A 25,647-nucleotide genomic window follows, 5' to 3' on the forward strand; every position below is an offset into this window, starting at 1 on the left:
GGGGTCTGGAGGTCGGCCCTTCACCACTGCAGTGGTGATGAGGTGCCCGGTGCTGCCCAGGGTTGGTGCCACCTGTGGCACAGGTCCCAGGCAGCACTGTGGCCCCTCCACAGCACCGTCCCTTCCAGGGACAAAGGGCACCAGTTTTACTGGTGGGTAAAACTGGGATCCTGCACCCCCACCACGGGCTGTGCCTGGTGAGATGGGGGTGGCTTTGGGGAAGGAGGTGACTGGATATCCAGGTGTCATCTCAGCATCCCGTGTCATTGACCCCTTCCCTGGGGTGGTTCTGTAGGTTCTATACAAGAAAAGACTGTTCCCCCCCCAGTTTCCCAGGGGAATGCTGCTCTGGGTCACCCCGGAGGCAAGGGCTCCCCACCAACTCAGGGCCCAGAGCCAGGGGGTCCGAGCCCACCAGCACATCCCCAAAGACAGCACCGGGGTGCCCGGGTTCCCCAAGTCTCAGGCGGCTTCCCCAGGGCAGCCAGAGCCGGGGCATCGCCCGGGCCGCGGGGGCCGGAGGCCACGAGGAATGGGCGCCCTGCGGCCCGGCCGGGGCTCGCCCGTGGGCGAGCACTAGATGGCAGCAGAAGAGCGCGCTCGGGCACCGGCACCGGCACGGCAACGGGAACGGGAACGGGCACGGGAGCGGGAACGGGCACGGGAGCGGGAACGGGCACCGGGACCGACACGGGCAGCGGCACCGGCACGGGCAGGGGAAGGGGCACCGGCACCGGCACCGACACGGGCACGGGCACCGACACCAGCACGGGAAGGGGCACGGGCACAGACACGGGCACGCTGAGCCCCGACACCGGGGGGCACCCCGGGGGCGCTGCGGGGACAGCCCGGGCTGAGCCCGGGCACACCGGGGGTCCCCGCTGGCCGCTCCGCCGTGTCCCCCCCGGGGCGATTTGCAGAAGCTGTGGATGGTCAAGGTTTGGGGCCGGGGTGTGGGGGTGTTTGGTTCAGGGTGCAGGGACACATGGGGATCCTGGTCAGCTGGCACCCAGTGTGTCCTGGCCCGCTGTCACCTCCTCCCCTGAGTGCCACGGAGTGAGGGGGCTCCCCCCCCACCCCAGCACACACATGCTTGTGCACACACACACGTGCACATGCACACCACACACGGAGGCACATACATGTGCTGGCTTCCAAACACATGGGAATACTTGTGAATACATGTGGATGTACACACATGTGCACACTCCTGTGCATGCACACACACACGCACACGCACACGTGCACACCACGAGTACCCGTCTGCATACACCTCGAAAACATGCACACACACAGATGAACACGCACACATGCGTGTGCACCCCCATGTGCACACACATGCACACACATGCACACCCACAAGCACGTGTGTGCACACTGGAGGCTTGCACACCTTGAAACACGCATACATACACACACAGAGATGTACAGACACATGTGCACACCCCTGTGCGTGTACACCCCATTGCACACACACACACACATGTGCACACCCACAAGCACACGTGTGCACACACAGAGGCTTGTGCATCTTGAAAACACGCACACACACACACACACACACAAACATGCACACCAGTGCACACACACACACGCACACACAAAGGACACACACACACACACACACAAACACGCACACCGGTGTGCACACACACACACACACACAAAGGACACAGACACACACACACACAAACACACACACCGGTGTGCACACACACACACACACACAAAGGACACAGACACACACACAAACACGCACACCGGTGTGCACACACACACACACACACAAAGGGCACACACACACACACACACAAACACGCACACCGGTGTGCGCACACACACACACACACACACAAAGGACACAGACACACACACAAACACGCACACCGGTACACACGAGCACACACAAAGGACACAGACACACACACAAACGCACACCGGTACACACGAGCACACACAAAGGACACAGACACACACATACATGCAGGCACACACACGCTCACAGCACCTTGAACACACACACACAGCAACCCGCCCTGGCACACCTGGGCCCAGGCAGGTGCCTGCACACACCTGTGTGCCCTCCTGTGCCCGTTTGCAGAGCACACACACACACACACCCCTACAGGCGCTCACACACACGTGCACACGCGTGCACAGCCCTTCCCAAGGTTCCTCGTTAAAAAGTACCCGGGTAGGTAAATAGGGGGCAAGGCTGGGGGCCGCTGGCGGGGGCCGGGGTGGCCGCCCTGGGGGGGCTCAGCCCAGCTGCTAATGACCCACGGCCGGTGCCAGCTCTCTAATCCGTGCAGAGGTTCAGGACAAACTGTACCAGCGATTATATAAACCGACTCGCCTCTATTTATTTAATTCCCTTTTATTTATTTACCGCTCAGCCAATTGAAGGCGGGGGAGTGGTGCATCCCCCGGCCCTCTCCCGCCCGGGCCGCCCGCCAGCCGGCACTGAGGGCTGCCGTGTCCCCCAGCACCCCCTGTGTCCCCTGCCACAGAGCTGCTGTGGGTCCTGGCACGCCAAGTGTCCCCTGCCACAGGGATGCTATGTCCGCTGGCACCCTACGTGTCACCGGCCACGGGGCTGCCATGGGTCCTGTCCCCTTGCCACGGGGTTGCCGTGTTCCCTGGCACTCAGTGTGTCCCCCTACCACAGGGCTGCTGTGGGTCCCACACCCTGTGTGCCCCCCTGCCACAGGGCTGCGTGTGCACATGTTTCTCAGTGTGCCCGTGGTGGTGCCCGTACAGGGTGCTGGAGGAACAGCAATGCACGTGTGCCCACCTCTGTGTGTTCAACATGTGTGCACACGTGTGTAAATGCGCATGCAAGCACACTAATGTGTGTGTGCACACATGTGGCTGCACATGCACAGGCATGTGCACGTGCCCACGTGGTCACACGTGCACTTCCATCCACGTGTGCCAGCACATCCGTGCACAAACACCCCCAGGTTTGCGTGCTGGCACCACACAGGCAGCAGCCGCTCTGCCAGCTCCTGTCCCCCGACCCAGGAGGTGACATGAGGACACGAGGCCCCAGTCGTGTCAACAGCCTGACGGGGCCCAGGCTGAGAACTGGGAAGGAAGGGGAGGGGGGGCAAGTCCCACGGGGAAGGCACAGGATGCTCTTGGGGCCCCCCCGGCCCCCCAGCACACGGTGGCATCCTGAGCTGACACGGTGCCCCCCTGATCCCCTTCTCCTTTCCCGGGGGGGGGCTCAGGGAGCAGCTGAAGGGGCATGGGGGGTAGGGGGGCTGCCCCCTCCCCACGGCATCGCCCACCCTTTCCCCGCCGTTACATAAAGGCCCGATGACAGTAAATCAAGGGGCAAAACTTCTCCCTCGAATTAATAACTGACTTCCTGCGGTTGCAGATTCACCCTCAGTGCCTGTTTGTACCCCCCTTCCCTCCCCCGCTTCGGTTAATGCTCCCGGGTGCTGTTTGCCATTAACCAGCTCCAGCACCACGCAGAGGGCGAAACTGGGGCTCAGTTATCCCAGTACAGCCCGGGCAGGGATGCGGTGGGAGCCCTGTCCCCATCCATCCTGACCCCACTTGGGCAGGACTGGGGGACCTGTGGTTCTGCCACCGCCTGCCTGGTGCCCTTGGCCATTACAGCCCAACAGCTCCTGTGCAGGGACAGGGCTGGGAACATGGGGGGCAGTGGGACATGGTCAAGGCTCCCTCCCATCCTCACACCAGGTACAGGTTCCCTCCACACCCTCCCCACCTCCCTGCAGGCTGACCAGAGGGGTCTGGCATAGCCTGGCAATCTCCCCATCACCAGCATCGCCATCCCCATATCTGTGTCCTCCCCCCAGCAGCCTCCCAGTTATCCCTGCGCTCCCATTTTGTAACTGGGAGCAGGCCTGGCTCGCAGGGAGCTGGGGCTGGAGCTGGGGCTGGAGCTGGGGCTGGAGCTGGGGCCAAGCCATTGTGCTGCGCCGCCGACTCGTGCGGGAGAGCGGGTGCTCCCGGATGAACCCGGCTGGCGCAGCCGCTTTCTGGTGCATTTCTTCTATATTCCCAAAGAAAAACCAAACAAAATTCTTCTTAAACCAGTCAAGGTTGCTAAGAGACAACAATGTGCTTTACATGGTGCCTTATTGACAAAGCCCAGCTCTTAATAAGCTCCGAAATGAACGGCGAGCAGCTTGGGGAGCCCACACGGCAGGGCCGGGCGCTGCCGCCTCCTTCCTCCCGCAGAACAGCCCCAACCCTGCCCCTGGCAGCCCCAGGGAAGGGCCCTTCTCCCCCAGGGCTGGGGCTGGTACCCCGTTCTCACCCCCCGTCAGCTCCACTGGGAGCCCCGGGCACTCCTGGGGTCCAGCCATGCCCCGCTGGCACCGGCAGCGTTTCAGAGCCGCCTGCTTGGCACAGGTACAGTGCCGAGCGCCGCCTCCGCACCCGTCTGCCAAACACCCACCGGCCCAGGCGCAGCCGGAGATGCTGGCGGCTCCCTCGGGAGTGGGAGAGGAGCTGGCTGGATCCACGCTGCCCGTCCCCGGGCACGGCAGGGTGCCGGGTGCCACGGGCCGCGCCGTGGGCGATAAACCCATCACCGGTGCAAGAGCAAAGTGTTACGTGCGGGACCAGACTCGGTGTCGGCACCGCCGCGGCAGGGTCAGGCTGTGCTCCTTGGCACAGGTGCTGAGCACGCCGGGGCTGGGCCGGGCTCTGCCGCTGGCGTGTGCGGGCAGGAGCGGGCAGGTGCCAGTGCCAGGCAGGGCTAGCAGCCAGCTGGCATGGCGGGGAGGCTGCGGGCTCTGTGAGCAGCGGGCACCACCCTGGAGCTGGTGAGGGGGGATGGTGGGATATGCCCAAATCATCCCCTCTGCCACTCACCCGCCGTGATGTGCCATCCCAGCTTGTCACTGTACTGGGTGTCCCCAAGGGAATGGCTCCATCACAACCAGCCTGGCCATTGGGGACCCCAGTGGGGACAGCACAGGGGACAGGAGGACAAGGCATGGACAGGAGGTGATGAGAGGAGTGAGGAGCTGGTTGGGGGGGCACAACACAAAGATTGGGGCAGCTTGGGCTGAGGCCAGGGGGGTGCTCTCAGTGCTCCAGTGTCTGGCTCCACCATCCCCCCTTTGCCGCAGCTCCCAGAGTTGTTCAGCACCCGAATTTCTCCCTGCACAGATGATGTGGGTGCTCCAGTCCCCACAGTGGGGTGAACTGGGCCCCAGGCATCCCCACGGCCCCAGCTCTAGGAGCTGGCTCAGTACCCAAAGCAGTGCCAAAGCCAGCCTCAGCCCCTGAGGAGAGGGGGTGCTGCAGGCTTCTGGCTGCGCCCAAAACAGTCCCGGGGGAAAAACACGTGCAGGAGTGCACGTGTGAGGAAGAGGAGGATTTGGGGGAGGAGGGGTGGATAGCACCCCACTTGCCCAGGCCCCGGGCACCGGGGCACCCGTCAGCACATGGAGCCTGGGAACGGCGATGGCTGAGTTGACTTTGGCTGGGGATGGCTCCCGCCTCGCCCTGCCCACGGCGGCGCTTCCCAGCGCCAGCCCCTGCGGCCTGGAGGGGATCCAACCCCCCCATTCCCCCATGGCACTGCCCCTCTGCACCCCTGGGCGCTGGGGGGTGATGGGCACAGGCAGAGGGAAGGGGAGTGCCACCCCAGAGCACCCCAGGCTCCTCCAGCCCCCCCTCCTTGGAGGACTCGGGCGCCCCTTCCCCCAGCACCGGGGGCAGGTGGGGGCCAGGGCCGGATCCGCGCCTGCCTTGGCCACGTCCCCAGCTTTTCAGCTTAGTGCTCAAATCAGCTTGTGAGGTGCCGGCTGCTTAGCACCCAAATCCCCAGCCAGGGCTAAAAATAACCCCCCGGGCCCGGCGGGTGGCAGCTGGCACCGCTCGGCACTGCCTTGGCACCGCCGCGGAGGGGCCCTGGAAATGCCACTGCTGGGGGGGCAGGGACAGGGACCAGGAGACGGGAGCTGACCCCACGGCTCACCCGGGTGCCCTCACCCGCCACAGGTCACCTGGAGGTTCCTGTCCCCGGGACAAGAGGTGTCAAGGGGGAGGGGTGGCCCAGTGTACCACCAGTTCCTCCCACTGGCACAACTGGGAGCGGTGCCAGGCACGGCAGCCTCGCAAGCGAGGCTTTCCCAGCTGGCAGGACCTCTGCAGTGACCTGGGAGGGGATTTTTGGGGAGGCCTTAACATCCTCATCCTTCCTCTGTGACACGGGCATTGCCCTCACACCCCCCTGATCACCCTTGTCCCTGGCACAGCCCTGGTGCTCAGCTGGCCTGTGATGGGTTTGCGCAGCCTCAGCCCCCAGGGGAGTTATTTGGGGATGCTGGTGCCGGACCCCCTTGCCTGGGGGAAGCAGAGTTGTGGCCACCACCTCCACAATGATGGCCACGACTACCAGAGAAGGAAAGCTGAACTCAGAAAGCCTCAACCCACGTCCCTGCAACCACCAGGCGTTCAGCACGAGCTGTCACCTGCCGTGGGGCAGCGTCTGCACACCTGGGGGACGGGGACGAGGTGCCCCTGAGCTCCCTGGGGCAGGTCCCGGCGGGCTGGGCCGTGCCGTGCCGTGCCTGCAGCACGCTCGGAACATCGCCGGAGCCGTCACCGGTTTAAAAATAGCGTCTCAGCAGAGTGCAACCGCGTTCCCTAAAAGCCATGTGGTTCAAGTTAGAGGATTAATTGGAAATGCTTATTTTGATTTGCAAAGTGATTGGATTTTTCCAGGGCATTTTGAAAGGAAAAAAGTCTGAATTTAATTATCACTATTCCAAAAAGCACCATGGGACCGAGTGTTTGAGGTCGTCTCATGTTTGCTTCACACCCCGCTCCAAAATGCGAGGCGGGCTGCGGGGGACGCGCCGGGGACGCGGTGGGACGTGGTGGGACGTGGTGGGGGTGTCCTGCTGAGTCCCACTCCCACTGTCAGGCCGGTCCCTGGCTCCTGGCTGTTCCCAGCTCCCGGCCATTCCGGACCCAAGGGAGCCGGGACAACCAGCAGCCCTTGGCCGGCCCACAGCGCGGCACCAGAGCTCGGGGGGAACCGTGTCAGCACAGGCCAGGCCCGGTTTGGGGAGGGTTTTCTTTCACCAAGTTGCTTTGTACCAAAATGGATTTTTAGCAGTAATTGCCTTTTTTTTTCTCGTTCTCAGGGAAAACATCATTTTCAATTACTTTTCTCTGGGTTTCCATTGAAAAATGAAAAGCAAATGCTCTTGCTCGCTGGCAAAATGTGAAAAAATGTCTAGGAATATTTTTGTCCAAATGAAAACAGTTTCAGTTCTTTTTCGAGATCTCTTTTTTTTCCTGAAAAGAAACCACAGTTGCCTTCCCAGTTATTCTAGTCGGACTGGTTTCGAGACAGACTTCCCAGTTCTGAGGCTGGAGCTGGGTTTATGGGGCTGCGGGGCTGCCAGGGGTGCCAGTGCCACCAGGGCACCTCTGTGGACAGAGGAAGGATGTGGCAGGAGCAGGGTGGCACCTGCACCAGCACCTTGGCAGGTCTGGGGTGCACTGGGCTGGAGAGACTCAGTCCCACAGCCAGGAATGCTCCATGTGGGAGGCTGGGGGTGTAGGGTCCTCCCTGGGGATTTGGGAATGTGACCTCAACCCCTCATTTCTGAGACATTTTGGGGCCCAGGGATTGCACTGTGCTCCCCATGGCCCCACTCCCATCTCAGGGTGCAGTGTGGGGGGTCTGGGGGTGTTGGGGGTGTCAGGGGTCTCGCTGAGTCTGCAGGCAGGGTTGGGATTATGAATACAGTTTGGCACATGCTGTCCCGGCAGAGCATCCAGAAGCCCAAAGAAACCTTGGATTTAGGAATGGTGCCTCCATTCCTCCAAAATACCCTTTATTTGGAGGCTCTTTCTGCCTACAAGCCCCCCTGGGCAGGTCCAGGCCTCAGGGCTGGCAGGGACACCTGGATGCAGGGACACCTGGATGCAGGATGCCCCGTGACCGAGGCTCCGGCTGCGGGAGCCGTTGGCTCCACACACCCCACAGTCCTGCCAGGCCGGAGGAAGGGGAATACAGGAGTCAATGTTCAACATTATCACTGGGCTGAGATTTGGCTCGGCTTTCCCAGCCTGTGACGCTGCCTTCCCCCTCCTTCCCGCTCTGGGAGCACAGCCAGGGTGCCCGGGCAGGTGGGGAGTGCCAGCGCGGGCATTTCGGTGAGAGCCTGCGGGGCCCGGCGGGTCTGAGCTGCCGGATCCCTGCCTGCACACCTGGGCTGGGCCCTCTCCCCAGTGCCCCCAGAGCTCAGCCAGGGAATGCTCCTGGAATGGGGTTCACCCGTGCAGCACTCCCTGACCCGTGGGCAAAGTGCCATGGGAGCCAGGAGTGGGGTGCAAGACCCCTGACCTCTGCCACGGCAACTGCCTTCACCCTGAAAGGCACCAAAACGTTGGTTTAAAGAGAGTCAGGATCCAGCAGGAAAATCCTCCCCCATGGGTCTCATCTGCTCCTGCCAGCTCGGAGCTGTGCCTCAGTTTCCCCACTTGTACCGTGGAGGGACGTGGTGATTCTCCTGCAACTCCATGGGAATGAGCCAGAGGGGACAGATCCCGCCTTAGGCCCCGGGAGGCAGCCTGGGGTGGGGACCACGGACCTCCTTCTTCACCCCAAAACAGCTGGAGGGTTGGGCTGAGCCCCAAGGCAGCGTTTGGGTGCAGCAGCTGGGAGGCTTCAGCCCCAATCCTATGGGAGAAGGAACAGCCCTGGAGCTGACAGCCAGCAGAGGATGTTTGCTCCTGCTGTCACGTGCTTCCCGCCACATATTTAGACACCGGAGCAAGCCCCAGTGACAAACACGGTGCCACTTGGGTAAACACAGCTCCTCTGAGGCCATGAATCCACAGCCGTGGTAGGGAGAGACCCAGGAAGCAAGAAAAAAAGGGGAGAAAAAAGAAAAAAAAAGCAGAAAAGGGGGGGGGGAAAGGAAGGCGAAAAAAGTGGGGGAAAAGTAAAAAAAAAAAAAAAAAAAGAGGAAAATAAAAGGTGAAAAAAGGAAAATAAAAGGTAAAAAAAGGAAAATAAAAGGAAAAAAAAAGGGAAAATAAAAAGTGAAAAAAGGGAAAATAAAAAGCGAAAAAAGGGAAAATAAAAGGCAAAAAAAAGGGAAAATGAAAGGCAAAAAAAAAAAAAAAAAAGCAAGCAAAATAAAAGTCAAAAAGAGCCAAGCAATTGTCTTTAAAAAAATATTTTCCTGCTGGCTCTCTGCAGAGCGGGCTGGGCGAAACGCCGGGAGCCGAACGCCCTGTTTTCCTTGCTTCCTATTAAAAAAAAAAAAAAAAAAAAAAGCAACGCACCACCCAGCAGCCCCGAGCGGGGATACAAAGTCCACTTGTGGCCCCAGCGCTGCACCCTCGGCCGGGCGGCAGCTGGGTGCTGGCGCGGGCGGCTGGCACACAATGGGGGCTGTTGTTGCCGGAGCGGGAGCTGGCGGCGGTTCAGGGCCGGGCAGAGCATGTGCCGGCGGCCAAGGGCTGGCGTGGCTGGTGTTAACTCTCCAGGCCCTGCTCCCAGCGCCCCGGTGCGAAACGGGGAGGGAAGGAACCCAAACGTGCTGAATTCCCCCGCCCCGGCACGGTGCGGGTGGGGGAAACTGAGGCAGGGGGATTCGTCGCCCTGCAGCTCGTTAACACGCTGCCCCCAGCCCTTGTTCCTGCAAGAATTTTGGGTTTACGAGGCAAGGCTGGACCAGGAATGTGAAACATCCCCTGCACCCTTTTCCCAGGGCTATCCAAGGTCCCCCCAGCCCGCAGAGGGTCCCTGGCACTGCATGCCAACCCCACGGGGACTTGCAGCACCCACTACCCACTGCAGAGCTTCCCCCGTGGCAATGCCCAGGCTTTGGGGCACCATCGCATCTGTCAGCACCCACAATCACCCCCGAGTGCCACCACATTCCTCAGGGAGCCTCCGGCAGGTTCACAGCATCCCTCACTCCGTGAGCCCAGGCTGGTGCACGCCAGGACACCGCGGTGCAGGTGCCACACCAGCACTGGGGCTCCCTTGGCACCACGCTGGGGTGCTGCAGAGGGGGTGACCCTGCAAACCTCAAGGTCAGAATATCCCATCTACTGGTGCCAAACACTCAGGGCCACGTGGCCCCCCCAGCCCGAGGTCCATGAGCTGCAGGTGGGGGCTGCTGCCGCCCCTGCCAGCACCTCACACAGCTCCCCCAACCACAAACCCCATTTTCCCTCCCCACTCTGCCGAGCTGCCCAGTCCCACTAATAAAAAAAATAATAAGGACATGGAAAATTCTATAATATCCCTTTCCAGCTTCTTGGATTTGGCTTTCGCTAATTCGAAGCAGACCCCGGAGAGGGGGGGGCAGGAGGGGGGAGTGAAATCAAACCAGAATCACGGCACGGAAAGCCAGTTTTTCACAAAAAAAAAAATAAAAATACACCAAGCCAGCAACCCCAACATTTGAATGCAGCAGGGAAGGGAAAAAAAGTTTAATATGTGCTTAAAAACAAACGAGCAGTGGTATCATTTTTAATTAGGAGCCTATTTTCAAAGCCCTTATTACTTACAGTACGCTCAGCATCCGAGTAATTTTCCTCTCTCGTAAAATCGTGGCAGGGAAGGGGGAAAGGGAGGGAAAACGAGGGAAGGCGAGAAGGGAAAGGGAGGGAAGGCAAGCAGGGAAAGCGAGGAGGGAAGGCGAGGAGGGAAAGCGAGGAGGGAAAGCGAGGAGGGAAAGCGAGGAGGGAAAGCGAGCCCTTTGTGCGGCCGAGAGCTCGGCGAGGCGAACGTCCATGCCAATTTGTCTGCAGTAATTGGTTTAGCTGCAGACAGAGGCTGGCAGTTGAGTCTGTGAGTTGCCAAACTCTTCCCGGGAAAGGGACCCTTTGCCCAGTATCACTTTGGCACATTCCCCCCTGTTTGTGCCGCCTCGGGACGCGTCGCCGTGCGCCGGCACAATTGGAAGCTCCTTCTGGAAAACTAATATAATAATTCTTTGCCATCCCCTTCAAACTTTCTTCTTGCAAATTCCAGCCCAGTTTTCTCCTCTGGCAAACAAAAGCTTTGGAGAAACCATTTCCTACCACAGCAAAGGCCTTGTCTAAGGGCTGCCTGAGGCTCCGAGGCCGGCGTTGGCTCCAGGGCTGTGCTGGGAGGGCGAACCCCAAACCCAGCCCTGGTGTTGAACTGGTGCAACTGGGCAATGGTGGTTTGTCATCGCTGCTGCCGGGCTGTTCGGGCCCTGGCATTGCCCTGGAGCCGTGGCACACGGTGCAGGAAGGGGGGCTTGGGCTGGGGAGCAGGGCGGAGGTGTTGGATCCGGCACTGGGAGCAGGTACCTCGTTACCTCCCCGCGCTTCTGTTTGCTTTGGCAACTGATTAAAATTCCCCCAGAATTCCCTCCCGCTTCTGGTGGGGCTCCAAAATGCCACCACTGGCCGCTTTTGCCCGCCCAGGCCCAGCTCCCAGGGGCTGAACCCCCACCCAGGGGACCAGGGTGCCAGCTGAGTGCTGGGGTGCAGACACACTCACTGCACCCACCACCAGCCACTTTCACTTTCAGCTCCCCAAAGCCTCCCTGCTCCTCCACCCTCCCCTCCAGTAAAGCCATATTTGGGGGGATTTTTGTCCTCCCCCCACCCCTGGGTGCTACTCCTCTCGGCACACACGTATTTTGGGGGTCCTCCCTGGCATTGGGGCGCTGCTGGGTGCAGTGTGTGGGTGCAGAGCCGCTCCCCTGTGCCGAGGGTGTCACTGGGATCATGGCACTGAGGTGCTCCTGCTCCCAAACCCGAGCTGCCAGGGCCGAGGGGCCTCCATGGCAGCGTGATGGTGACACGGGGACGATGGCAGGACCCCCCCCGCCAGCTCCATGTGCAGGGAGGGGACAAAAAGCAACCTGGGATGCAGTCGCCCCAAACAAAGAGACAGGGTCGTATTCTTCCCCATTCCTCCCGCTCCAGAAATTTCCCCAAATTCCCCAACACTGACACGACAAACCAGCCCTGGGAGAGAGTGGTCAGACTTGATTTATGTCTTTCTGCGGACAAAAAAAAAAAAAAGGGAGTGAGGAAACGTTTCCTGGTTGCATTTGGGGTTTGGTAGTTGTTGTTGGAGTTTTTTTTAACGAGTGAAATTGTGAAATTTTGGTGTTTGTAAGAATTCCTGGTGCCTCCATCCACACGTGGCTGCAAAACCCCCCAGCCCGAGCCCCCGTGTGGGGAGGGCAGCGGCACCGTGGGCCTGTGGTGGTGTTTGAAGACATTTGGCAACCCCTCCAAACCCCTTTTTTTTATGTAAAAAACAAGTTTTATGGTCATTTTGGGAAAGATTTGCCGCGGTGAGGTCGGTGCCGAGCGGTGTTAGAGCAGGGAAAGGGTTGCACGGGCTCTTTGAGGGCTGTTTTCCAACAAACTCAGGGGAAAAGGTGATGTTTGAGCCAATGGAAAAAATACAGAGTGGGGGGAAAATTGGGGATTTATATATATTTTTTTTTTTACATCTAACCTGCAGCCAAAAAAATGATAAAAACCACAGCAAAAATCCTAAACCCCCTTGAAATTCCTGCAGAATAATTCCCTGAAATCTGCTAGCAATTTTTAAACTGAAATCCCCCCCTCGTCAGCAACAATTTCACCCGTTAAAAACCTGCTTTAGAAAGAAAGAGAAAAGGGGAAAAAAAAAAAAATCTCTTTTCATTGCACGTTTTGGCTTTGAATCGAGCCAGGCCAGACCTCTGCCTGTTTGGGACCCAGGCCAAGAGCCATATGCAGGAATAAAGTAAATAAATTCTGGTCAAAACCAGAATATTCTCCTTAAAAGTTATTTTAAAAGCAAAGAAAGGCAGCAACAAAACTATCCCAACATGGATTATTTCCCTTTCTCTCCCTCTTTGCACAGAGGGACGTGGCTCGGCTGTGCTGTTGCACCCCGTAGAATGGGACCTTGGAAAAAACCCTGCAAAAACGCTAAAAATGAGCCCAAAAAAAGGGCTAATGAGGTTGGGGGATGTTTTCCCGTGGTGATGGGGGGGTGACCAGCCCTGTGCTGCTCCATGGGTATCTGCACCCCCTTGGCTGAGCCCAAAAGTTGGCATCGAGGTGTCTTAGCAGCACAAATCAACCATGAAATGCCCTTTAGAAATAAAATCCAGCTTTGAGGTGGGGGACACAAATTTCCACTTGTTCCCAGCGCTGGTTTTGTAGACAGGGGGTCGTGAGGCTCCAAACAGGCTGGGATAAAAACCCAAGGGATGAACAAAGGGCCTGATCCAGCCTCTCCATCTCTGCCGAAATCGGGGTAACTCAGCTCCCACCCCCGGGGTCCAACCCGTCTGAAAAACCCCTTGGAGAAACAGAACTGCACCCCCAAATCCCCCCCCCACACACTTTTTTTTGTTTTATTTGAGGCAGCAGGGATGGCCTGCACAGCAAAATTAAATTGGGTTTGGATTCCACCCCCGTCCTCAAAATGCTGTTTGCAGGCAGCTTGAAAACATTTAAAAAAAAAAAAAAAAAAAAAAAAGGATTTTTGTATTTTTAGTGTTTTTCTGCTTGGGGGTTACACTGGGAATTGGGGTTCAGGCTGGGGGGTGCAGGTTGGGGAGAGTGGGGACAGTCCCTGTGGGGTCTGGTGGCAGCTCTCCAGCTCCATGCCCAGCGCAGCCCCAAATCCTGCGGCTCCCCCTGGGGCTGAGTGACCCCCCCCAGGTCAGGGGGGCCAGGATTAGGGGTGCCCTTCCCTCTGCCAGGCCCTGACAGTGCCAGGGCACAGGTGCACTGAAATTCCCCCCACCCTGGGCCACTGCTGTTATGGTTTGTGCAGGATCAGTCCCCAGGCCCCTCGCTGACAGGGAAGAAATGCGATTAATTTGGGGACACACACTGTGGGATTAATTTGGGGGGACACACCGTGTGCCCCTGGACCACTGGAAACCTGTGAGGGGTTTCTCAGAGTCAAGGCCAGCAGCCCTTCAGCCCCAGCTTCGAATCACCCAGGAAATACTTTTAACAGCATTACAAAAATAAATAACTGAGGCAGTTATTTATTTATCATAAATAAATACAAACAAGTATTTATTATAAATAAATAACTTCTTTATTATCAATAATTAAATAACCCCTTCCCCACCACCCTGCACCCCAACGGAAAGGCCTCGCAGAAGGGAAAATAAAAAATCTCAGCCCTGCCTTTTCAACCCCATTTTCCCTCCTCGCCCGCCCTGGCACCGCCAGCCTGGCATAGCCAGGTGATCTCCCACGGCACCCCGGGTGGAACCCAAACATCCCCGTCCCCCCCAAAAACACGGGGGGCCGGGGGGGAGCCGAGGAATCGCCGCAGAAAAAACAGAAACCCCTGGCAGGAGGGAGGGAGCTGCCAGCGGGCACCACGGCGGCCTTGGAAGTGGTTAAAAATTGGCAAATTCTTTCCCAGGGTTTATTTTTGTGCCGTATCGAGCTCGGAGCCGGGCAGAAAATGCAAACTGTGCTCTGCGAGCGGAGTTACCGCCGAGTTTACATTCCTCGAGGCTTCTGGAGCTGGGACGAGGCGAGGGAACTGCTCATTTCAGTCTTTTTATTTTTTTTTTTTTCAGCTTTGAAACAGGGAAGTGGCATTTTTTTTTGGGGGGGGGTAGCAGATGGTGATTTAAAAAAAAAAAAAAGAAAAAAAAACCAAGAAAAAAGTTCTAGAGGTTTTAAAAATAAAAATAATTTTCTTTTTACTTTTTTATAGACAGCTGGAATAAAATTAGATCTCATTTCCATAAGGCCGATGGCCGTACTTGTGTCTGACAAATATCTCAGTAAAAAAAAATATATATATAATATATATAATACCCTGTGAATGTACAAATTAATGTCCAGTGTCTTGGTATGCACGTGGTGGGTTTAGCAGGCAAAGGGGATACGGGGATGGATAAAATAACCTCCTGTGTATCCAAAATCCCTGTTAAATTCGAGCTGAGCCCTTGTAAAAATGATCAGGCTCACAGTCCCCCCCCCGAAAAAAAAAGATAAAAAAAGAAGGAGAAAATGATGGAATAAAACTAATGGAATGGCAGAGTAGATTGCTTTAATTTTATTTTAAAAATATATAATAAATTATTTAGCATATTATTTATCACACTGAGACCATTCAAGCTCAAGGCAGACGGAGATTATGTTCCTGTTTGTTCAGGACTACGGAGCGTGCCGAAAAATCCAGGCACACGGTGCACGCTTCGGCCCTCGGCAAACTGAAAAAATATCTAATTTTTGTTGCCTTCCTATAGAAAAATATGGTTATTTGAAAGGATTAAGAGATTAAAGGATTACTCGATAACAAGGGTTAAAAATCCAGGTCCAGACACAAAAGGGGTCGATAGAAAGGAGGGAATCGCTCGCCCCCACACTCCCCCCCCCCCACTCGTGCCCTTCCCTGCTCCCGGACCAAACCCGGCACTCGGGTCGCTGCCAACTTTTGGAGCGGGACTGGAGAGGGGGAAAAGCCCCAGAACCCTCCCCCCCTCGGCTGCAAAGCGGCCTGTGGCTTTAAGAGTTTGGGGGGGGCAGACGTGGGGGATCCTTGCGGGGGTAAAGGGGAGACTGCGGGGAACACGAGGAGTGGGGGGGGACAGGGATGGATGGGAAACCCTGGAGGGGATGGGGGGCGGGGATGGAGGATGCTCGGACAGGCCGGAGTCGGGGGGAAGGGAGGGGGGGGGTGACCACGGCGGTGCCCGCACCCGAGGAGGGGGCAGCGGGGTGTCTGCACCCAGGGGTGGGGGCAAAGGGTGACCACGAGGGTGTCTGCCCTCGGGTGAGGGGGGATGGGAGGTGACACGGGGTGTCTGTCCCTGGTGGGGGTAGGAGGGGGAGCCCATCTGCACCCGGGGGGTGGGTAGTGGGGGGTGACCAGGGTGGGCGTCTCCACCACAGGGCTGGCGGGCGGCAGGGGGATGTCCGCGGAACGCGGGGGTGTCCGCGGGCCGGGGATGGGGGTGAGCAGCGCGGGGCCGGGGCCGTGCGGGGCCGGGGCCGCCCCGGGGATGCCCGGGCTGGGGGCGGGCGGCCAGGGCTGAGCGGGGCCGGGGGTGCCCGGGGGATGCCCGGGGCGGGGGCGGGCGGCGGGCCCGGCGCTGCCCGCGGCTCCTCCCCGCGCTGCGGTAGCTCCGCACCGGGGCCGCGCCCCCCCCATCACCGCGCCCCCCCCTCCCCGCGCCGGGCAAGGCCGGGGGGGCGGCCCCGCAGGCAGCCGGCCCCGGGGGGGCCGCGCCGCAGCCCCCGCCACCTACCCGCAACCATCCGGGGGCCGCCGTCGCGCTGCCGGGCGAGCGGGGCCGGAGCCTTCCTCCTCCTCCTCCTCCTCCACCTCCTCCCTCCCCGCCCCCGCACCGGGAGCGTCCCCGCCGCAGCGCCGCCGGTGCCCCGGGCGAGGGGAGGAGGCAGAGGAGGAGGAGGAGGAGGCGGGGGCGGCGGCGATGGGGCCGGGGCGCTGCGGGCTGCGAGGAGGAGCCGTGCCCGGCCGGAGTGGGGCTGCGCCGGGGGGGCGCGGGGGGGATGCCCGCGCTGCTCTGCCGTAGGCGCCGCCCGCCCGCCCGCCCCGCTCCCGGGCTTTATTTTTATTTAATTTTTTTTTTTTTTTAATTTTTAGAAAATAGATTTTTTATTTTTTTTTTTCCTCTTGCCTTCCAAAAATACCCATCGCACCTCCGCCACCCCCCTCTCAGCTCCCCCCCCCGCCCAGCCCCGCCACCCCCGCAGCGCATGAGGCCGGGCCGGGCGCGGGCCCCGCGCTCCCGCCGCCCGTCCCCGCCGCCCCGCGCCCCCCGCCCCGCAGCCCGGCCCCCCGCCCGGAGCATGGCCCCCGGCAGCGCGACGGAGCCGGAGCGAGGGTGACCGCCCGCGGGGGACACTGTGCCGCTGGCCTCGGGGAGGCTTTTATTATTATTGTTATTATTGTTATTGTTATTTTTATTATTGGGTTTTTAAATTTTTTAATTCTTTCGCGGGGCAGCGCTTTTTTTTTTTTTTCCTCCTCCTTCGGCGCGGTGGAAAACACACGTTTTAGACCAAAACCCCAAACCAGCCCATCCATCCTCTTTTGCTTTGCGCTTCGCAGCAACTTGGAGCCCGTTAATTGCACTTGGCGATGGTAGGTCCCATGACACTTTCGTTTTCTCTTCTACTTCCCCCCTCTCCCCCCCCCCCACCTCCAACCCCCCTCCCCGTGTGCGTGTGTTTGCGGGTGCCCCCACGAGCAAAAGTTGCTGCCGGGGAGGGGGCGGCGGGGCGAGTTTAATACGGTGGCGGGGCGGGGGGGGCGCGGGGCGGCGGGGGCGGGCGGGGGGAGCTGCCGCCGTCTCTCCTCCCCCGGCCCACCCGCCCCGCGGTACCGGGGGGGCGGAGGCGGCGGCGGGAGCCGCCCGGCGGGGAGGTCGCGGCGCGGGGGGAGCGTCCGCAGCCCGCGGAGGGCTGGATGGAGCTGAAAATGGCCGCTAAAAAAAGGGGCGGAGAGGCCGCCAGCCGCACCGACTTGAACTTGGAAGTGACGCCCGGGAGGGTCGCGCTCAAGTCCGCGCTGCGCGGGGCCGCCCTGCCCGCACCGGGGAGGGAGCAGGGTGGGGGGAATCACCGCCTTCGATGTGAGAATAAAAACGTCCCCCCCCCCGGCCCCGCCGTGCGCGGGGCTTCTCCCGCTTCTCCTCCTGCCAGGCCACGGGGGGAGCGCGGCGGCGCGGCCCGAGCCGCCCCGGAGGGTGCGGGAGGATGCGGGATGCGCGCCCAAGTTTGCGCGGAGCCGCCGCATCCCGCGGGAACGGGGATGTCCCCGCGGGGGGAGTGCGGGGGGCGAACACCAACCCCGGGCGGGGATCCGGCCGCGGGGGCCGCCAGAAGTTGAGAGTGAAAATCAGTTGTGCGGGGAGAGACGCTGCGGGGGCTTGTCCCCGCGGAGGGAAAAAAAAAAAAAAAAAAAAGCCAAAAAAAGCGTTTTTCATCTTTTTGGGGAGCGAGGCAGCGCTGGAGCCGCGGCCCCGCGCCGGGAGCGGCCGCGCTGCGGGTCGGGTCCCTGCAGGGAGCGGTGTCCCCCGGTGCGGGAGGGGCGCGGGGTGCAGCCCCCCCCCGGCCCGGGAGGTGCCCGGGGATCCCCTTTGTGTTCCGCCCGTGGCGCTCCCCGCGCGCTCTCTAATTAGCGTCATTAGCGCCCGCGGATCGGCCGGGGCCGGGGGGGTGCGGAGCGAGAACTTGCGGTTTGGAGTTTGCCGGGCGCAGGCTCCGCTTTTTTTAATCTCCTTCTCTCTTTGTGCGGGGGGCGGGGGGGCTGCGGGGCTGCCCGGGGCGAAGGGGGGGCGGGGGGCTGCCCGTGGTGCTCCCCCCCCGCGTGATGCTGCCGGTCGTTAAATAACGCGGGGGGGGCGGAATAAGCGTCTCCGCGGGATGAGCGGAATGCGGCGGAGGCAACGCGGGGCTGGCGGGGCGGCCCCCCCGCACTGGGGCTGGGTGCGGGGGGTAACACCGCTGCCCTTCCCCCCCCCCCGCAAGCCCCCCGTGCCGGGGCCGCTGCCCAGAAGTTGCACATGAATCTGCAGGTTTTTTTCTCTCCCCTCGCCGGATTGGCTCCGTTTAGTAAAAAAAAAAATAAAAAATAAACCCCCCAAAACACCCAAAGCCGGGAGCGCTCGGCGCTGGCCGCGCCAGGGCGCGGGGGGACTCGCCACCCCCGGGGGGGGCCGTCCCTCCCCCGCCCCCCCCTGCCCCGCAGCGCCTCGGCCCTGCGAGCCAAAGGGGGTTCCTACATCTTTAAATGGGATGTAATATTTTGGGATGGGCTTTTTTCATAACGTCACTTCATTCCTCGCTCCTTTTTTTTTTTTTTCCTTCTTTTTTTTTTTTTTTTTTTTCATTTTCTCATTCTTTCTTTCCTCCCTCTCTCCGCTGCCCGGGTCTCGGATGGAGCCGCTTCCCCTCTAACTTCCCCGCCGCCCGTGCCTGCAGGCTGGGTGCGGACCCCCGAGCCCCTCCCGGGCGAGGATGACCCTTCTGCCTCTTTAAACCGCCCCCCCCAACCCCCCAAACAAACAACAACAACAACAAAAAAGCGCTTTATTTTTTTAAGGGGGGGGGGGATTTCGCTTTTTATTTTTAATTTTTTTTTAATTTTTTTTTTTTTTTTGGCGGGGGGTGGAAGTTGGAATCTTTTTATTTCCTCCTCGGCCCCCCCTCCCGCGGGGCCGCCCCCCCCTGCCCGGCTGCCCCCCCCCGGGCCCCGCAGAGCCGCTCCGGAGGAGAGAGAGAGAAAAAACGCCCGGACTGCTCCAGCCTCCGAAATGACTCAGTAACTTTTACGCCTCGAGTCTCAGCCCTGCAATTAGGCACTTTCCCAGCACGGCTCGGGATGTATTCGTCTCCTCTCTGCCTGACCCAGGTAACCGGGACCCCCCCGCGTCCCCCCCCCAAATTTGCCTCTTTCGCCGCAACGGACTTCACAGTTGCAATGCAAAAAAAATTAGAAAAAAATAAGAAAAAGCAAGAAAAAGCAACAACCCCCCCCCCCATAAAAATAATCATAACAGGGAAAGGCGGGCTGGGGCCGTGCAGGGCTGCTCAGAGGAGCTGCGTTTCCCTCTTGCCCACCCCCCCCCCCCATCGCCTTTTGTAGGGGTTTTTTTTGGGTGTTTCTGGTGCTTTTGGGGGTTTTTCAGCCTTCACTTTCACTTGGGGCGTGGGGGGGGGTTGGAAGGTTGCGTTGTGGTTTGGGTTTTATTTTTTGTTTGCCGTGCTCGGAGGTGGGTGGTGCGGGGAAGCCGCCGGCTCTGGGGGTGCAGGGGGGCACTGTGGGGTGCGGGGGGTCCTCGGTGGGTTCGGGGCGGCTCGGGCGGGACTTGGCACCGCGGGTTCGGCCTCGGCCGTGCTGCCTCCTGCGTAGCGTGAAACTTTTTCCTTCCCTCCCTCCAGCCTGGCTGCACATGGTGGGGTGCAAGGGGTGGGGTTGGGGGGGCACAGGCATTTTCTTCCAAATCCTCCGAGTTTGGGACAATTTGCACCCGTCCGTGCCGCGCCGCGCCGGCGGGCGAGAGGGCGGGAGGGGTCGTGCATGGCAGGATATGGGGGGCACCCCTTCAGCCTCGGAGGCGAGGGGGCGATGCCAGTCCCCACCTGCGTGTTGGGGTGTGGAGGGGCAGCCCTGAGCCGTGGTGGGGACGCTGGTGTCACCCCGGGCCACGCCAGCGCGGTCCGGTGGCACGCGGCAGGGCGGCCGTGCCAGGGCCCACGGTGCAGGCGAGCGGGGCGTCCCCGAAATCTCCCCCCAACAGCCGGTGTGGCCGCAGGGAGGAGAGTCAGGGACCCCCCCGCCTTGCCCACAGCACGACCACTGCGGCTCTGCCTTTGCTCTGTGCTTATTGATCGCTGATATTTATTTAATTATTGAGCAGCTTTCCCCGGCTCGTAACCTCTTCCCTGCTGGCAGCAGCCGCTGCCCGCTCCAAGCCCGGCCTCGTGCTGCACCCCACGAGGGCTCTGCTCTGGGGGCTGTGCTGCTGTGGGACCTCCCTGCCTGTGCCCAGGGTTCTCCTGCCAGACCTCATCCCTTGGGCTGGAGCTGCTGGCGGGCTCTGGCTCCACCTCAGAGGCTTGGGCTCAGCTGCCTGTGGGGGTTTGTGGGGGTCCCCTCGTGGCACCTGTGTGGTGTGGGGGGCAGTGTGGGGGTCTGGCCTTGGCTCTCCCCGGGTGCAGCGTGAGGCTGGTGGGGGCACAGGCAGGGACGTGGGTGGGCAGCGCTGGGGCTGCTCAGATGACCCTGAGGATGGTGCTCCCTGTTGTATGGTTGACTTGACAAGGGTCACACCTCGATCTGGCTTTTTTTTGTCTCTCTTTCTTTCTTTTTTTCTTTCTATTTTTTCTTTTTCTTTTTATTTCCTTTTCTCTTTTTCTTTTCCTCTTTTAATTTTTTCTTTTTATTTTCTTTCTTTTTTTCCTTTTTTCTTTCCGGTTTTAATTTTTTTCCTTTCTTTTTTTTTCTTCTTTCTTTCTTGTTTTTTTTTTTCCTTCTTTCTTTTTCTTTTTCTTTTTTATCCTTTATTCTTTCTTTCTTTTAATTCTTTTTTTCTTTCTTTCCCTTTCCATCCCTCCACTCCCACCTTGACTCCATCCCACCACCTCCCAACCCTTCCTAGTCTCCAGCTGGTGCTGGGTTGGCAGCGCCTGTTGTTGCCAGCTCACAGTGCTGGTGTGATGTGGGAAGCTGTGTGGTTGCTGGCCTGGCCGGGACTGGCAGGAGCCCTTCTCCTCATAAAAACCTGTGCTGTTCCCAGCGCTTCTCCCGGCCGACAGCAGGGAGCTGGTTTATCCTCCATGGATCCTCTGCTCCACTGCCTTGGCACGGGGAAGGCTCCGGTGTCCTCCCTCTTGCCCTGGCATAGCCTCAGCTCCCAGCCCGGCTCAGATAGGACCAGACCTCGTCCCCCAGTGCCAGCCCAGCCATTCCCGTTCCCGTTCCCATCCCACCCGCGTGGCGGGCAGGCTCGCCCGGGCTCGGGAGCTGCGGATGGTGATGTGGATACATTGGAACGTGAGCGGGAGCCGCCCTGCCTTAGCCTTTGTGCATCTCCCCACCGCCACCACCGCCAGCCCCTCGGGCCCAGCACGGCCGCAGGGACCCCGGCGTCCCCGTAGGCAGCCGTCCTGCCCAGCCGGAGCAGGGCCAAGCTGGAGAGCCCAGTGGCACCGAAATAGCCCTGGCCGAGGCGTCGCCCGTGACACGCTCCTGGCTGCAGCCTCGGCCGAGTCTCCCGGCAGGCAAGAGGGTGGCTTTGTGCCCTCCCCGGCTCAGTGTCTCTGCTCGGACACTTCCTCTCGCTTCCCCGGCTCACCTCTATCCCCCCTCAGGGACAGGCCGGGAAGTCAAGAGGGAGCTGCCTGGATTAGCAGGGAAGCAGCACCGGAACCGCCGCCACGCACGAGGCCTCACCCTGCCCACGGGGAAGCAGGGGGGGGAGTCCGGCTGCCAGGGCTCCAAAATAACCCTGGAGCTGAGCACCTGCCAGGGACCCGCACGTGTGTCCCCAGGGAGCTGCTGCTGAGCAGCCCAAGGGATTTCCAGAGTCGTAACAGTTATCCCTGCCTCCTGGATCTGCAACAGTGGGAGATTTGGGATGCTCTTGTAGAGGGGGAAATGTGCAAATTTTGTGACTGGTGATGCTCTTACAAACCTCTGGCTGGTGCCTGGCACCCACAGTGTGCCTCGAGATTCCCACCCTGGTGCCCACAGGATGGGAATGAGGTGAGATGGGCACCAGCCTCCGAGGCAGATGGAATGGCGGGAGCTGTGCATCCTGCTGGGGTCTGGCCAGAGACCCTCTCCCCTCTCCCAGATCCCATGCTGGGGGTGCAGAGGCTGATTTTGGGGTGGCAGAGGTGATGCACCCAACCAAGAGCTGGCAGCCAGGCGCAGACCCCCATGTGTGTTATTGGGAACCACCCCTCATTAGCTCCCAATCTAAGGGGTGTCGGGGAGCACCCGGCTAAGCTGGCCTGGCACAGACCTCCGTACCAGCAAACGGGCACAGCGTTGGGCCCAGGGGACAGAGCTGGGCTGCCAGAGGCATTGTGGCCACGTGGCGTGGTCACAGCCACATCTCCAGGGATCCTCTCCCCAGCCACTGCCGGGCTCCCCACATCACCTGGCTGCCACCACTGCTGTGGGCATGTGGCTGGAGCAGGGAACTGCCCGCTGGGTACACCTCATCGGGCATCCTTTGGCAAAACCCCTTCCCAAAAGTGCTGGGGCTTTTCAGCGCCGGTGTTCACCCCCTGCACCAGTAGCTCTGGCGAACTGGTTTCCAGCCGGGAGCTCAGATCGGCTGCCAAAGGATGGGAGCAGCAAGCCGGGCACGGCGGGGGAAGAGAGGGAAGGTTGCAACACACTTTCAATTCTCCCATCTGCTGAGTATTGTTTGGGAAAAACAATGAGGCCGTTCTTTAAACGCAACCTTCGGGAGATCCTCGCTTTCCCCGCGGCGCCCGCCGTGCCCGCCTGCCCTGGCGAGCCCTGCCCCGCCACTCGCTGCTTCTGCCTGATCCCGTCTTAAATCCTCGCCCAGGAAAAACAGATCCTGTTTACAGTGAGGTTTACGAGGCCGGATCGGAGGGCTGGAATGGGGGGGCGGGTGGGATAAGCCCAGCTGCACGAGGGGCTGGTGGCCGGCGCTCACGCTGCGCTGCTCTCCCCCGCATCACCTTGAACTTGGCTGGGGCCTCGCGCGGTATATCAGCCGCCCTTCTCTGAGGTGCCCGCCGATTCCTCCCCTTCCTGGGCAGCTCTGCCCTGCCCACGGTTCCCTCCCTGACTGTGGTTGAGGTCCCTCATGCCCGTGGTTCGCTCCGTGCCGGGGCAGGGAGCGATCCCACCGCGTGCCCGGCGCTGCGGGCGCGTGCGCGCCTTTGCAGCTTTGCTGAACAAAGCCCAGCTGCCAGGGCCCAGCGTGGTGCCCGGAGCTCTTGGAGCAACTGGGAATAGCTCCCTTTGGTGCTTTTCTATTCCCCTGAGCCTGGGTGGGCTGGGGGTGGGTGCTGGGAGCTGTAGCCTGATCCTGTTTTGAGCCAACAGTTTCCCCCCTGTTGCAGGGGTGGCTGCGGCGTGGCCGGGGTGGCCGGGGCAGTGCTGGCATGGCAAGGCTCGGTGGCAGAGGAGCCGTGGCGAGGGCCAGCCCAGCCGGACATGCTCTCCTTATCCAGGCACAGCAAAGAGCGGGAAAGGCGGCTCTCCCAGGAGCTCTGGGCAACCCTGGCACAGGGAGCTCGAGAGCCCGGGGCGAACTGCCACGGTGGCACCGAGGGATCCATCCTGACCCAGGACTGTGCACAGCAGGGAGGGCCTGGACGGGGGTTTGGTACTCACAGGGAGAGGGGGGAACAGTGTCTCCTGCGTTTAGGGGTGGTGGAGGCAGGTCCCTGCAAGGCAGGGCTCTCTGGGAATGACCACAGGGACAAGGACAACTTGCCCTGTCTGCTCACCAGCTTTCTTTGCCCAGTGCTGCCTATGCCAGCCATCCCTTTACCTGGCCCCTGGACACTTCCCTGCAGCCCAAGGGATGCCCATTGTCTCCCCCCGCCGTGACTCCTGTTGTGCCTGCACCTGTCCTAGGGACAAGGCGAGCCCCAGGTGGCAGGGATGGGGATGGTGGCAAAGATGGGGATGGGCAGGGATGGGGAGCGTCCCCAGGGTCCCACACTGGAGGGCAAGAAGGAGAGCTGTGGGGGAGGTACAGTCCCTCCCTGTGAGCCTGGCACGTTGCCTGCCACCCCCGGCCGTGCTGTGGCTCCTCTGCACAGGGATGGCAGTGCCAGCTCTGAGCACCTCCAGGGGGGCTGACTGCTTGTGGGAGGTGGGGGGGACACTCCTGTCCCCCTCAGTCCTTTCACCCAAACTGGGAAGTGTAGGCAGGGTCCTGGGGTGGCAGGGATTTGCTCCTTGGGGACCCATGGGGAGAGGATTTCTCCTGCAGCACCTTGGGGTGTGCCGGGCAGGTTGGGGCAGGGTGGTGAAGGCGATGGGAGCAGCGAGGGCATCAGTGGGTGCTGAGCTCTGCCAGAGTCATGTGGCATCACCGGTGACGTCCCCACAGCACGGCTGGGAACCAAGTCTGAGAAGGGCACAGCCTCATGGCGGCCAAACCCATGTAGGTTTTGGGTACCAAAGTGCTTTTGGATGCACCAAATCGGCACAGGCAAGAGCCTGAGCTCGGCCTCCCTCTCCCCGCCCTGGCAGCTGGGCACCGTGAGACCTCACCCTGGAGGAGGGGACGGCGTAGACCCCTGGGACGTGCCAGCTGCAGGGAGGGGATGCACAGGGTCCCCACGGGCATCCCGGGGCCTGGCTCACACACAGGCGGGTGGCTGGGCTCGCCATCCGTCACGTCGGCCCTGGGCAGGCATCCCCCGCGGCCGGGCGCGCTGTGCCAGCTTGGCCAGGGCCCAACACCCTGCACCGGCCGCCAAGGCCCGGAGCTTCCCAAGTCCTGGAGAGGAGCTGGGAAAGGATCCCGCGGCTCAGGTGCGGCAGCGCTCACGCGCCGGGGGACCTGGGGCTGGCCCCTGCCAAGGATTGATTTCTTGGTTAACTCGCCACTGCTGTAAAAGCGCATTAATCCTCCTTCCCCGGCCAGCAGCCAGCGCTGAACAGCATTTTGGGCGAAATCCCCAGGTCTGGGCTCTGGGCTGCCTGCCGTGGGCATCGCCCTCCCCGCCACCACCAGCGCTCCGGCAGCGCTGCCTGGCACGGGAACACCAGGATCCAGCCCTTCTGCTGACCCCTCTTCTCTGGGAGCTCATTCCAGTCTGTAGCCAGGTGGATTTTTTTAAAACCTGGGGGTTTTATCTTGTTTTTTAAGAAGGCTTTCGCTCTCCTTGCAAAGGGCCCCTGCATTCCCTTCACGGGGAAACGGTATTTGACCGGCTGTTGTCCAAAAAAAACCCCCAACATGTTTCTGATCACGAAAAACCAAGAAATATTTTTGCTTTCAAAGGAAAAAAAAAAAAAAGCCCATGAGAGAGAAATGTTGATTTTCCACCCAGACATTTCCCCTTTCCCCAAACCAGCCCCTAAACGAGAGGCACCTCTGCTCCCTCCTCACCCCAGGACACCATCCTGGGGGCACAGTCCCACTGGAGACAGTGTGGATGTCACCCAGAGCTCAT

At 60.4% G+C, this 25,647-nt stretch overlaps 1 protein-coding gene and 1 long non-coding RNA gene across 7 annotated transcripts in view; one reads left to right on the forward strand and one right to left on the reverse strand.

Moving 5' to 3' along the window:
- Positions 1-15,034: 15,034 nt before the first annotated feature.
- On the reverse strand, positions 15,035-16,469 carry LOC135403269 (uncharacterized). The gene is made up of 2 exons (XR_010425340.1): positions 16,245-16,469; positions 15,035-15,206 (listed from the first exon to the last, which is right to left on the reverse strand). It is a non-coding gene; the product is annotated as an uncharacterized LOC135403269 (long non-coding RNA).
- Positions 16,470-16,560: 91 nt separating this feature from the next.
- The window catches only part of NFIC (nuclear factor I C), a 45,281-nt gene continuing 36,194 nt past the window's right edge, over positions 16,561-25,647 (forward strand). For 2 of the 6 annotated variants that reach the window (XM_064637129.1, XM_064637131.1), the window contains exon 1: positions 18,864-19,375. In XM_064637129.1, the coding sequence (XP_064493199.1) occupies positions 19,346-19,375 (30 nt within the window). In that variant the 5' untranslated portion in view covers positions 18,864-19,345. Of the gene's footprint in view, positions 17,105-18,863; positions 19,376-25,647 lie in introns of those variants that run through there. The other 4 variants (XM_064637132.1, XM_064637134.1, XM_064637130.1 and 1 more) reach the window with 3 other exon arrangements.

Source organism: Pseudopipra pipra, chromosome 27 (genome assembly GCF_036250125.1).
Source record: "Pseudopipra pipra isolate bDixPip1 chromosome 27, bDixPip1.hap1, whole genome shotgun sequence".
Taxonomy (NCBI): Eukaryota; Metazoa; Chordata; class Aves; order Passeriformes; family Pipridae; genus Pseudopipra; species Pseudopipra pipra.